This window comes from Plectropomus leopardus, chromosome 3 (genome assembly GCF_026936395.1).
Source record: "Plectropomus leopardus strain MGB_pleo_1.0 chromosome 3, ASM2693639v1, whole genome shotgun sequence".
NCBI lineage: Eukaryota > Metazoa > Chordata > Actinopteri > Perciformes > Serranidae > Plectropomus > Plectropomus leopardus.
Window position 1 is genome coordinate 10186106 of NC_142178.1, and position 13206 is coordinate 10199311.

A 13206-nucleotide genomic window follows, 5' to 3' on the forward strand; every position below is an offset into this window, starting at 1 on the left:
TTGGGATGAACAGAGATCTTCCCAGGGATGTATTGGGGACAAAAAGACGCAATATACTTAGTATCAGTGAGTCAGGGGGTGCACACTATACTTTCCTCTGATAAAGCCACATTGTGAACAACAAATTCCTGTTAACATTGGCGGAAGAGAGCTAGTTAACATTGGCTTTTAGCAGCTGATGGCCACAACCAACCGCAAACAGAGGTTGTACTGAGTTACATTATGATGCGTTCATGCTCTACTCGGTAAAAATGAGTGCTGGGCGAAGGTATATTATAGCATTATTGTAATGTGCTCCAGTGTTACCTTGGAAAATCTAGTTTTTGGCAATAAACTTTAATATTGCTTAAAGGAGAAATTTGTTACTGTTTTTACAGGCATATAAAATAGATAGAAAGGGAATTGTGATCAATTATACACAGTTTTGAAGTAATTTCTTAAAAATGTTTCATGTGGAAGATGGTTATGTCTAATGTTGCTTTAAAAATGTCTTGATTGAACTTGTGATTATTTTAAGAGTGTAATGAAGAGCTGAATGATTTTAACATATTTCAAAACAGTTAATGTAATAAAGTCCCGACTAGTTGACAAGCAAGCAACAAAAGTGAAAGCTGACTGTATTTACAGTTTGTTTTTGGTGTGGTTTTCTATAAGAGCAGAAAATTAACCACAAAAACATTTAGCAGCTGGCCTATTTCAAACATGAGTGTTTTGGCTTTCTGCCTCTTTTGATCCCCTCCACTTTTGCACATCTCCTTTCTGACTAACAACACAGCCACACAACAGCTTGCTGCCAAACAAAGGGATTCCTTTCTTAATCTGCTATCTGTCTAATCTGCCAAATCTTTGAAATTCATACACATAAAACATGCTAAAGAAACTGCCAGAGCTCCAAATATTTAGTCTTAGTTTCCTGAACAATTTGGTCAAAAAGACAAATGAGGATGTTACTCAGTCAGCTTACTGTTTATTTCTGCTGCTTGTCTGGTACAAGAAGCAGATGAACCACACAAGTCCATATACGTGTGCCTCACACACACCCTGCTTCATTCAGCCTGTGTTTGCGTTGTTGTAGCAACAAGGGTGTATCTATGCTGCAACTCCTGCATGTGGCAGATGACCACATCTGATTTCTCATGAACTAGCAATGTCATATTTCTCTAAAACAATCATGACACATTTAAAACCATTGTCACAAGCCTGTTAAATCATTCTATGCTCACACAAAAAAAGTCATTTTTCAAGAAAAGTGCTGCTATAACACTATTCCACTGGGTAATGTGTAACCATCTATGGTATAATCTGTATTTAACAAGTGCATCAATGAGAATTAATGTTCTCCTGAGAGGGAACGGGTGTGTATGCGGACATACACACACAGATGAGACGGCATAAATGGCCTTCTGAATGTTTTAGAGCTGAGATGAACAGTATGTGAGAGGGACACAGCTCCCCTCTTCCCTGAATACACATAAATACTTTATCTGACACCCGTCTTTCATTTTGAGGAGGAGAGATCTTTTCTTAATCTATGATAGATGGGTTAAGTGCTTTTAGAGAGGTGGGGGCTATAGAAAATTATACTACCAAAAAATGGGAAATTCCTTAGATGAGTGTGTCTGTAAAAGATTAAATGAGAGTGAAGGGCATGCTGGTTATGCTCACTGCCGATGAAAGGCAATGAAATCCACACAGGAAATGAGTGACGTTGCAGGCCTATTGCATCTGAACTCAACTGGATGACTAACAGCTTTGCAGAAAACAAAAAAACTGGAGGAGTGAAGTCATTTTTTGAGACTGGGAACTTAATTAAAAATTCACACTGTGAACTATGATTGTTAATTAGTTCATTTTTTATTTGCGTGAACCTAACTTTCAACTAGCTCTGGTGAAGTGTGAGCATGCACAACACTGTCAGTGATTATCTGACCACAAAACTGATGACGAGGCAGAAAACATCTTTCGACTATGAGCTACATGTCTAACCAGATTAGACAGTGACAACTTCTGGCTATCATTTTGGTGAGAAACCAATATATGTTGCAAAAACAGATATAGAGAGGTAAATAGAGAACCATTTAAGTTACAATGGTGTGTTGCAGAAACCAAATGTAGACTTTAATGTGGTGGTGGCCTCAGTACCTCTAATTGAAGCCGAAAAGGAGAGCCAATTAAATTAGCATTTGTATCAAGTGCACTGTAAATTCCATTAAACCCTCCAGCTGAGGCGCTCTCTGCAACCTTGCGTCAAACTTTTAATTACAGCCCTTCTTCACACTAAATGGTTAATTACACACAATGAGAGAGAGCGAGAGAAAGAGAAACTGCGTAAGAACAGAGAACAAGTGAGCATAGATGAAAGGGGTGAAATAAGCATACACAGCAGACGGAAATGCATAAAGGAATCAGATATAGAGCTGAAAATCCATGAACAAGGCATAATGGGCAAGAAGGTAGGGGATCTGTTATTGTAAAGAGCAATTGTGATTGGTTCCCTGAGCTGAGTGCCAGGCAGCGCAGGTTCCCACATCTCTTCTGTCTATTGTCTGCAGAGCCACTTTATTATGCAGCCATGTTTACAGAAGGGGGAGGGCTGGACACAACACACAGGCCTGTATGCCCTGCACAATGGTGCGTTTCTTAATCCAATAAGAGCTCAGAGGTAGGGAAGGGAGGGGAAATGCAGGATGTTTTAAAGTGGGCTTACATTTGTGTACAATAATTGTACACATGCTGCTTTTATCCAAGTAGTTTGATGCACATGTGCATGAATGCATGTCTTGTAGCTCATGAAAACAAGCTAAAGAAAAGCTGCATGCCTTAGTAAAAATAGTAAGACATGGTCTGTTTGGTTTTGTCCAAGAAATCAGATCAAAACAATATGGAGGTAGAAGAACAAATAGATGATGAGTCTGACGAGTGCATGAAGTGCACACACTGAAAGCAATTGGAGTTTGGACTGAGTTCATGACCTCTCTCTATTTCACACCTCTCATTTCCTTCTGCAAATCGCCTGTCGTAGCAGATTCCAGCTCCTTACTTATTTCAACAGCAATATAACTGCTTACCCTGATATGACAGCAGTCACGACTCAATATTTTTGGTCTACAATCCACAAAATGGGAAATGTTTTCTCTTTTACAATGACATTTGTTTTTTTTTTTGACTCGATAACCAAGAGGACCTTTGAGTCACAAAATGTATGTGCGTTTGTTTATGCACACAAGAGAGGGTCAAGTGGGTGTGTCTCTATGAGGTTCCATCTGTCAGTATAAGTAGAGGAAAAAAAGACCCTCACTCACGAACAAAATAAAAGGCAAAATTTCTCACCCCTCACCCTTCCTATAACGGGCCGTTGCTATAGGGACTGACAGTTGCCTAACGGACCTCTATTTGCCTCTTGTGACCCCCGGTGCTTCCTGTGACCTCTTCCCATCCCATGCCTCTTCCACCCTCTCTCTCTAATTAGTGCCCCCACCCCCCATCTCAATGCCAAGTGCCCCTCTCTCTGTCAAGTCTTGGTTGTTCATCTCAGCTGTTCCTCTCTGGTCTGTTAAAGATTATGACTGAGTTACTCCAAGAACCCCCTTTTTACCTTTTAGCTCTAATATTAATAAACTTGCTCTCTGGGTAAGGAGCATTAAGAGGATCATACTACACCTCCATCCGAGGTCAGTGCCTCAGGGCAACAACTGCCTGAGGAAAGATGTCTTTGGGATTACTGAGATATGTAGCATGATGCATGGAATCTCAAACATTTTAAAGCTGACACCCAAATCAAAGACGGTGGTCTCCACCAGTCAGAGCCCCAGGGTTAGTAGAGCATAGGGAATACAGCGGGCAAACGGAGAAGCACTCATTTGCAGTCTCAATGTGCTATATTCCTCATATGAAGGTCTTATATAATATGAATAATATTCCAAGGCATTATGACCATGCACTACATTTAATTAACAAGACAATCTCATCAAGTCAAATTCGACTGGTAAAATAATGCGGCGTCAGTGACAGTAATCTGAGGGAAGAGCAAGAGGACCTCAAACTGTCAGTCTCTGAACCTGAAACCCTTCTCCCACCCCAAATTTGCACATATATGCAGGTTTTTAAAACACTTTACAACCAAATTAAAAAAGCGGATATACTCCTTTCCCATTGGCAGTAAATGAGTATGCCTTTCTGTTTTGTTTTGGTTTTTTTTTTTGCTTTTTTTGGTGTGTCATGTTCAAAGTCGCGCAGGAAAACAGGTTTAGTTAATAGCAGAAAGCAGCATGGAGGCCAGCGAAAATATTATGGTGGTTTCTGTTACATTTAGTCTTTCCTTCAAACTCTTTCCCTGCTAAAGATATAGCCACATGTTAGTGGTTTTTGTCCTGTGGGAAAGGGACTATACTGTGTAATTAGCTATTTTCTCAAAGAACTGTGTGCAATGTTTGGAGAATCAGGCCAGACATTGTTCTGAGTTTCTCTTTCACATATGTTGCACACAACAGGAGATTGTCTGTGTCACAAGTGTTTTGAAAGTACTCCATTTGGTTAAAGTAAGGGGTTGCGCCTGGGGAGAGCATGCAGGAGGCAAGCATGACATAACACGGATTATGCAGCGCTCATGTTGCCAGGAAGTAATAGGGTGATAAACAACAAAGTCTCTTGCTGTTCCTTAAATTTGTCTGTTGATGTCAGCTTCGGCTCTTACTGTCAAAAGTTGGTTATCTCTCCAGTTAGACATTTTTGTTGCAGTTTTCATGTAAATGAACACTGTTCTTTACCATCAGATGTTTGTTTGCTTCCGGTTATGTGCAGACCTCATTATAGAAAAGTCATCAACACGCCCACTCGCTTGCTGTGAATTCTCCGGCAATGACCTGTTCCACTCACACATGGGCTCAATCAGACATTACAAGGACGTTGTATTAGGATGCTTGCACAATTAAGTCTGTTTAATGTCCAATTGAACTGATCCAGACATTTGCCTTCTCAAATCCACCTCCTCCAGGTAATGACAAGATAATTTCAGGTTTGCTGTACACGTGTGAAAGAGGCTTATAACACTTTGGCCTCAAAGAACTGTCATTCATACCAGCTGAGCTGCATCCTATTAATCTGCCTGATATTCGACATGAAGCAGCTCACTGTTGGGGGAGGGAGAAGGTGATGGGGGGAGGGGCAAGAGGCACCGAAAGGGCTCTCTTGTCAGCAGCTTGTGAGTGATCATACAACATGAATACACAGAGAAGAGAGCATTGTTTGAGTTTGTGCGCCCCTCTTGTTTCCTCTCTCTCTGCCCCCCTGTCTCTCACTCCATCCCTCACTCTCCTCCTGCACTTGACATGCACGCAGTGCGAGCACACGGGGGGGTAGAGGAAAAACAATTATGCTTGGCAGTCATAAATCCACAGGATGTAATTCACAAGCTATTCGCTATTAATTCATTGAGTGTTTATAAATGTGGTTAACAGAAGAGAAAAGCAGCCCGAATGCTAAAGTAAATTAGCCTCTAATTAGATTGCGATTCATGAAATTCCCTTTCAAAAGTGTTGACTCAATTAATAGCATGTGAAATTGCAAATTAATGCAATGCAGAATTATACGACGCACTTGTGTTTATGTGCGCCTCTTGCCACTTTGAAAAACATAATGCTGTTATCACCGTGGTGACACCGTGTAAATATGTTTTCTCCTCAGATGCGGTCGCCCGGGCCGAAGCATATCGCGGGTGAAATGAAAACAGGTGGAAGAAACAGCGTGGGTACAGAGGAAAGTGAGGGACGAGTCGGCGACAGGCATTACATTTGTTCTCTAACCTTTCGCCAGTGAAAAGTGCGCGAGCAGCAAAAATGGAGATTGCAGATTTTCTGATTATCGGGGTGTGGGAATGCAACAGACACAGTGTGGTATTACTGTGGCTTTCTGTGCCGCTGTGAAGCCACCTGTTTCATGAATTGCAGTTGTGTAACTTCCTGCTAACTTCAATAATGTGTGTGTGTGCGTGCGTGCGTGCGCGTGCGTGAATAATAAAAGCCGCCATAGCTAGTATATTACTTCCTTTGCTGCTTTGCAATTCCACAATGTAAGCATTTGCTTCAGTCATTTAAAGGCTCCGAGTCGCTGTGAAGAGGGATGTGCATGTCTTTTACTATGACTGTGGGCATCTAGAAACACAAATCTGTAGGTTGACAGATACTCGCTTTCCAGATACATGTCACGCAGTCCTGTGTGTGTGTGCGTGTGTCTTGGCATGTGCATGTTTTTGTCAAGTATGTGCAGCAGTCAAACTGAGTGATTGTGATTGCAGCAGTGGCAGAGATTGTGATGAAGCTGCGTGTGTGCTGGGGGTAAATAATCAGCATCCCTCTGAAGTAATGGGGACTGCAAGGGAGGGTGGCTGGGTAGGTGGGTGGGAGGGGATGGGAGGGGCCTAGCATCAGAGGTCCAGCCTGTGTGTGGGGGGTGGAGGTGGGCCCGGGCAGTGGGACACTGCCTCCTGGAGCCCTGCGTACGGTGAAGCTCCATGCCTAATGGGGGGCAGAGAAGTTAATTCCACTGCGCCGAAGCTTTATCTCATTTTCATACATATGAACGCGCCGGGCCGAGATCGATTACCGCAAACAAATTGAAATGCCTGGGACCGAGGAGGCCTGCAGAGAGGAAAGAAGAAAAAGGCATTGCGGGTGGGGGAGGTGGTGTGTATGTGTCTATGAATTTCTGAGAGTGTATAAGGATGGCAGAATTCACTGATATGGATGGAAAGACACAAATCACTACCGCATACTGATTTTCTCCCCGCCTGCATATACACACACCTCTATTATTTAGAGTCACGCTTGAAAACTCAACTCATTCCAGTTGATGCCACCTTCCTTTTAAGACATATTGCAGATGGGAGGTTATAAGCAAACTCAGAGGTCCTGATGGCTCACTGAACGATTAGTCTTCAAACAGGCCCTCTTTCCCGTACTTTCTTTATCTCTCTGTCTGCATGAGCACCCACTACACACACACACACAATCAGCTTCTCATTCTGTGTCCCTTTCTCTCTCTATCTCTCATTAAGCATACCATAAAACAAATGTCCATGTCATTAGTCCCCTTCTCTATTAGCACCGTCATTGACTCCCGACGGTCATTTTTGGCACTCGTCGAAAGTGCTCACTGCTTCATTACTTTCTTCCCTCCCTTTCCTTTCCTTCCTGCCTTTATCTGGCCCCACAACGCCCTGTTACACTTCCTCTGTCTTAGATTTCCTTTCCTCCTCCCTCCCTCTATGCTCTTAGCTTCTCCTTTCCCTGCCCATGGCCTCTCTCACAGGCAGAGTTTTCAATATTTCCTTTCTGACTCTCAGCATTTCCTGTCAGTAACACTTGATACAGCCCACATACGCACCTCATACACTGTAGTCAGAAAGTATTAAGGCTGGGATATGCTTCTCATTGTTTTGGCTCTAATCCGGCACATTGGATTTGAAATGAAACAATGAGCACAGAGGCCCACTGATCATAAACAAATACCCACAGTTTCCCACAGAATGATAGTGTATGTGTGGTGGTAGCTGATGACAAGGGGGGGGGTCAATGGGTCCCAAGACAAGGAAAAATTATATCTGTATCGTACTGTTTCTCTGAACTCTTTCTCAGTAGCAGTTTGTGAGTTCGGGGGGTAGATAACTGATCGGATCAGATCAATGTATCTGAGGAGCACCTGGTGATAGTAAGTGCAAACTTTCAGAGCAAGCAGAATGAATAGATTAGTTTGACTTTCAATGCACATGACAATGCTGCTCCATCTGTGCCAAGAGTGTGTTCTGTGGTCCGAGAGTGTGGTGCGATGAATAACCAAACGGTATGTATAGGCAAAACCTTATGAGAAGTTTGAAATTAGGAAATCTATTTGTGGCGGCAGATGTTTTCAGCATGGCGGGGTGTCACAAATAAATGACTGTGTGGGAAACCCTGAATACGAAAACCAGTAAGGTTTTCTATAGCCAAACTATGAAATAACCTCCACACAAATAAAAGCCCTCTAAAATTAGCAATAAAGTGTCTGTGTGTGTTTTTTTTTTTCAATTCAAATCCAACTTGTTGTAGTGCAGAGCCAAGACAAAGAAATACTACTGTTTTAATACTGAACATTAAAATGTATATGAGGACAAATATACAGAGACATACAAACTACTGCATGAAGAGGCCCCAGCTCTGACTGTCTGACATTTATTGTTGCCCCCATAATCCTTTGGGGCATGTGAAATGCCACCATCTGACAACCACAAACCTCTTCTCGCCACAAAAAAACTCTTCAGCCATTTCTTTTGGTCAATAGTCTAGGTGGACAAACAAAAAGCGGAACTCAACTCTGCCTCATCACCACTACTAACATACCATCGGGCAAGGCATTTAAACCCCAACTGCTTGAGTAAAGCTGTTCAGCTGCGAACAGATAAGACTGTAGTTGTAAAAGACAGCTTCCAGGTGTGAATGTAAACTATGTGAGTGTAAGCCAGGTGTTCCAGGAAAGAAGCATTCATGCTCAGCAAATCTGCCCTGTTTAAATATATTTTTTTTAAACAGACACTGCACACTGTATAATATGCTCATACTCTCCTAAAGTTCTATGGTGCTCTCTAAATACTAATTGTGACAAGGACCCAATGTCACGGTACTGTACTGTATATATAGAAAGAGATACATAATAAAACTTGGAGAGGTCTGAATTTTTTTTCTCTGAGAAAATAATTTCCATCTTAATCACTCAAGCACAAGAACAGTGGCATTAAATGTGTATTCAAATTAGAAGCAGCTCGCTTTGTTAGGAGGCTTTACAACTCGGATAATAGGCCAAGCTCACAGTCAGGGTAGTGAAACACAGGGAGGGCAATTAAATAGAGAGGTCACAGTCCAAGGCAAGCTGCGGTGACCTTTGTTAAAGCCCAACAGTTAGACCCAGATGGCCAAGCTGCTGCTCATACTGCAGGAGGAACACCACGCGTGCTAACAGACACACTAGGAGGATTTACAATCCTGTACAAAATGTGTGATAAATACTACTGACCATGAACATTCATGTCAAATTTTTTGCTAATGATCTTGCTCACTCTCTCAAACAGTCATTCATCATTATCATCATCATCATCAAATGTATCATTGTGTATTTCTTAAGAGAGATCATGTGTATAACCCTTTCCTTGTTTTTAAGTAACTGAGAGCAGCAGAGGCAACTCTCAGCATTTTGTAAACATTTCAAAAGAAAATTTTCACAGCAGTGTCCTCCTCAGATCTATTTTAACATCTTACGAGAACACCAGGGGCATGTGAGGACGCTGTTCTTTCACTCTCTCTGCATTTCTGCTGGACTCCATGCTCTTCTTTTATTCCTCTCTCCTCCTCTCTCTGTTTTCCTCCCTTACCCCCCCCATCACTCTGCCCACACCACACTCAGTGTGCTGCTGTCTGGGTGCCCTCACGCTCCACTGCCTGCTGCTGCGGGCGCACTGGGCGTCACTGTGCATCACTCTGCGTTAGACTCTACTGTATTTGCTCTGCTGTGTGTGTGCATTTGTGTGTGAGAGTCAAACGGCACAATTGTGCATGCATGTGCAAAATGTGTGTCCATCTGTGTATTAGAATGCTAAATGCTATGTGTGTGTAACGCGTGAATAATGTGTGTGAGTCTGTGTGTGTGTGTGTGCCTTTAAGGGTCGGTGTGTGTTAATCAGAGCTGATTAAAGGGGACCTATTTTAAAAGGGACCTATTATGCTCATTTTCAGGTTCATACTTGTATTTTGTGTTTCTACTAGAACATGTTTACATGCTTTAACGTAAAAAAAAAAACAACATCACTATTTTCCTCATACTGACCGTGCTGAAAAACCTGTAAACACCCTCTGTTTAAAAAATGCTCCATTTTAGTGCTTGTCTTTCTGGTATTGCACATCTTTCCGTCTTTACGCTGTCATTTCAGCCAGAGAAAAACAGACGGAACAGAGAATAACAACACTTTTTACCATGAAAAATTTCCAATAAAAGCTTATAAACACATCTGGACATGCCTAAGCAGGAGTATGATCCAGAATTGTGGAGAAATTAAACACACTGGCAACCATGATTACGTTTCCTTGCAGTTAGCATGTAGCAAAATGCTCGTCAGCAGTATACTTGCAGCTGGAAAATGACTGTGCATAGTGACACTTTCTGCGATTTAAGGTCCAATAAAATCTTTTAAATATAACTGTACATGTTTCAGCACGAATATAATCTGGGAGACACAGTAAAGCATAATAAGTCCCCTTTAATATTTATCAGTGGTTAGAATGTGGTTTTACAGAATGAGGTAGATAAGAGGGTGTAGTTCACTTGATTATGACACTCACCTTTGGGTTTCTGATCAGCAGCCTGCAGAGAAAGGACAAGAAATGGATTAAGGAACTTAATAGTGAGGCTGATGTTTAATAATCATTTATAACTGTAAATAAATCAAGAGCGTTATGACAAAACATAGACTTTATTCAAGAGAAAAGGTGTTTGTATTACTTGGTAAAGTCATCCAATCTATTAAACCATTCAGTAATTTTTTCTGTTGAATGGCAGCAGGCATTAAACAGAAGTAGTCAGTTGTCAGTTGAAGTAGTCAGTTTGCTGCATTCAAATCTGCCAAAGCTATTGATTTGATTAGAAAAACCCATCCTCTGCCTACTAATAGACTCAAAACAGATGTGCCTCTGGGTGTGTTTGTGTGAGTATGTGCATCACTTTCACCTTCACCTTTTTCTGAGCGACGTCCGTCTTGGTCTTTTCGTCTTGTTTTTTCTTTTTCTTTTCTTCCATCAAATGGTTCTCTTTCTTCTGTCGCTAGCTTCTCTCAGCTGTCAAATGAAAAAGGGAAAGAGCACTGAGTGAAAGGTGAAGGAGAAGGGCTCAGAATCAGCTCGAAATGCATAGTGCCCATCATTTTTTTTCATTATTACAGTTTTGTAGACCCATGAGTATCACACGCTTCACACACATATGACATTCAGGCACATTCACACTGTCTACACAAAGAGATATTCCACACAAAAATGTGCAATTGTGTTCGCAAACACACACACACACACACACACACACACACACACACACACACACACACACACACACACACACAGAGTGAATAATACACTTTCAACCCCTTCCGTCTGATCCGTGTGTAAGCCAGAGCCAAAGTGCACTCAGTGTCTGGAAAAACTTTTCCATCTACAATCATCACCTCATGCGAAAATCATGTCAGGCACTTCTGAGAAACACTTTCCTTCATGGTCAAAAACTGTAAAAGGAGAAGGTGGAATTGAGGGGTTATAAAAAAGGAAAAGGAAAAAAAGGCACACAGGAGAGTGAGAGGCAGGGATAAATAAAGAGACAGAGAACAGTAAGAGTGAAGGCCTGTGTAAAATGGCTGGTTTAAAGACAGCAGGAAATGGCAAGAAGATAAAAAGGCAAGGGATTAAAAAGGACTGAAAGGAAGACAACGTAAAGGCCAACAGACTGACAGAATAAGACACAAGTGTTTTTTGGGTTGTTTTTTTTTTTTTTGAACAGCAATCTGTTTCCAGTGGGTGTGAGTCAAACTAGCTAGATAGCTAGCCCGAGGGCCAGGGAAACTAAGTGCCTCTTTTCAGCCCTGTATTTCCTTTGGCACAGCTTTAGTGAAAGCTCCTGGAAACTATTAGAGGCATGAGCTGGGCCATAGGGAACAAGTTTGTGTGTGTGTGTGTGTGTGTGTGTGTGTGTGTGTGTGTGTGTGTGTGTGTGTGTGTGTGTGTGTGTGTGTGTGTTTAGTCTTCACTAAGTGCAATGGACACTAATCTATTATACAGCACTATGTCATATCAAATCAATGATGCCACTCTGTAAAATGTGCAAATGCAATCGATCATCTACCCATCACTCTGAAAAATTGTTTATTCCTGTTTTCTGGCCATCGTGCTAACCGTGCACGTATGCATGCACACAAGCCTGCCTTCTTGCCTTCTACAATAAGCTTTTGCGCTTTATCCTTGTGAACTGGGAGGACATGACTTTCTTTCAAAGACTGTCCCACTGCACACCAACACACAAGTTTCACAAAAATAAAATGCTAAAAAAATACTTTCAGTCAAATTGCTTTTTCAACTAAAGCCACAGAGGAACATACCTCTACGGAGGCAAATATTAGAGAACTCAAAGCCACCCGTTTATGTGTCTGAATCTGTCATAACTTTTTAAATTCTTTGGATTGTAGGCACTGTATTCTGAGTACTAACGTGTTATACTCCTGACAATGTCTAATTGAATGAATTTGTTTTTGTCTAAGGGAGACCATTTTTGACTGTGACTTTATTTGCAACAAATAACAACCAATAATCGATTAGTTGTCAACTAATATTATAATCAATTATCCAGTTTGAGTAATTCTTTAAAGAAGTGTCAACATTCAGTGATTCCAGCTCCTTAAAAGTGTATCTTTTCTAGGGGTTGGAATATAATATGATGATATAATATCACGATACCTAAGTTAGGATACAATATCACTGCGATTTTACGTGTTATGATACGGTGAGAATCATAACACTGATAAAGTTTCCAGTCTGTTCGTCTCACTTCAGTCATTGTTATTGCACAGAAATGTATGTTGTGGTCGGAAAAAAAAATTATATTCTAATTTTTATTTGTAATGTTAATAAGTTACTTATAAAAAGAATCGATACATGGCATCCAAATATTGCTATGAGATAGTATACAAAAATATTGCAATACTACGCTGTATCGATTTTTTCCCCATCACTAATATTTTCTGGTGTCTTTAGTCCTCTATGACAGTAAACTAAATATCTTTGGGTTGCGGACAAATCAAAACATTTGAGGACGTCATCATGGGCTTTAAGAGAAAATGATCAACCAATTCATCGACAAAGAAAATAATCGTTAGTTGCAGCCCTTAGACTTGATCATCAAGCCTAATAGCTTTGCGCTTAAAGTAATAACTAAATGATGATATCTGAATGTGGTCTGACAATTCATCATAGAAAGTAATTTATCAAGCAAAAAATGTCAAAACAGTTGCTGCTTTGAGCTTCACATTATTGTGATTTTAGACTGACAAAACAAGCAATCCTTCACTATTTTCTGACATCTTAAAGACCAAACTTTTATTTGATTAACTGTAAAAAAAAAAAACTGACAGATTAACTGATAATGAAAATC

The 13206-nt window shown here is 41.0% G+C and overlaps 1 protein-coding gene across 6 annotated transcripts in view; it reads right to left on the reverse strand.

The window, feature by feature from the left end:
• The window catches only part of tnrc6c2 (trinucleotide repeat containing adaptor 6C2), a 174871-nt gene that overhangs the window by 40000 nt on the left and 121665 nt on the right, over positions 1–13206 (reverse strand). For 4 of the 6 annotated variants that reach the window (XM_088075563.1, XM_088075566.1, XM_088075565.1 and 1 more), the window contains 2 exons: positions 10747–10853; positions 10362–10383 (listed from right to left, as the gene is read on the reverse strand). In XM_088075563.1, coding sequence (XP_087931689.1) covers positions 10362–10383; positions 10747–10815 — 91 coding nt within the window. In that variant the 5' untranslated portion in view covers positions 10816–10853. The remainder of the gene's footprint in view (positions 1–10361; positions 10384–10746; positions 10854–13206) is intronic. The other 2 variants (XM_088075567.1, XM_088075564.1) reach the window with 1 other exon arrangement.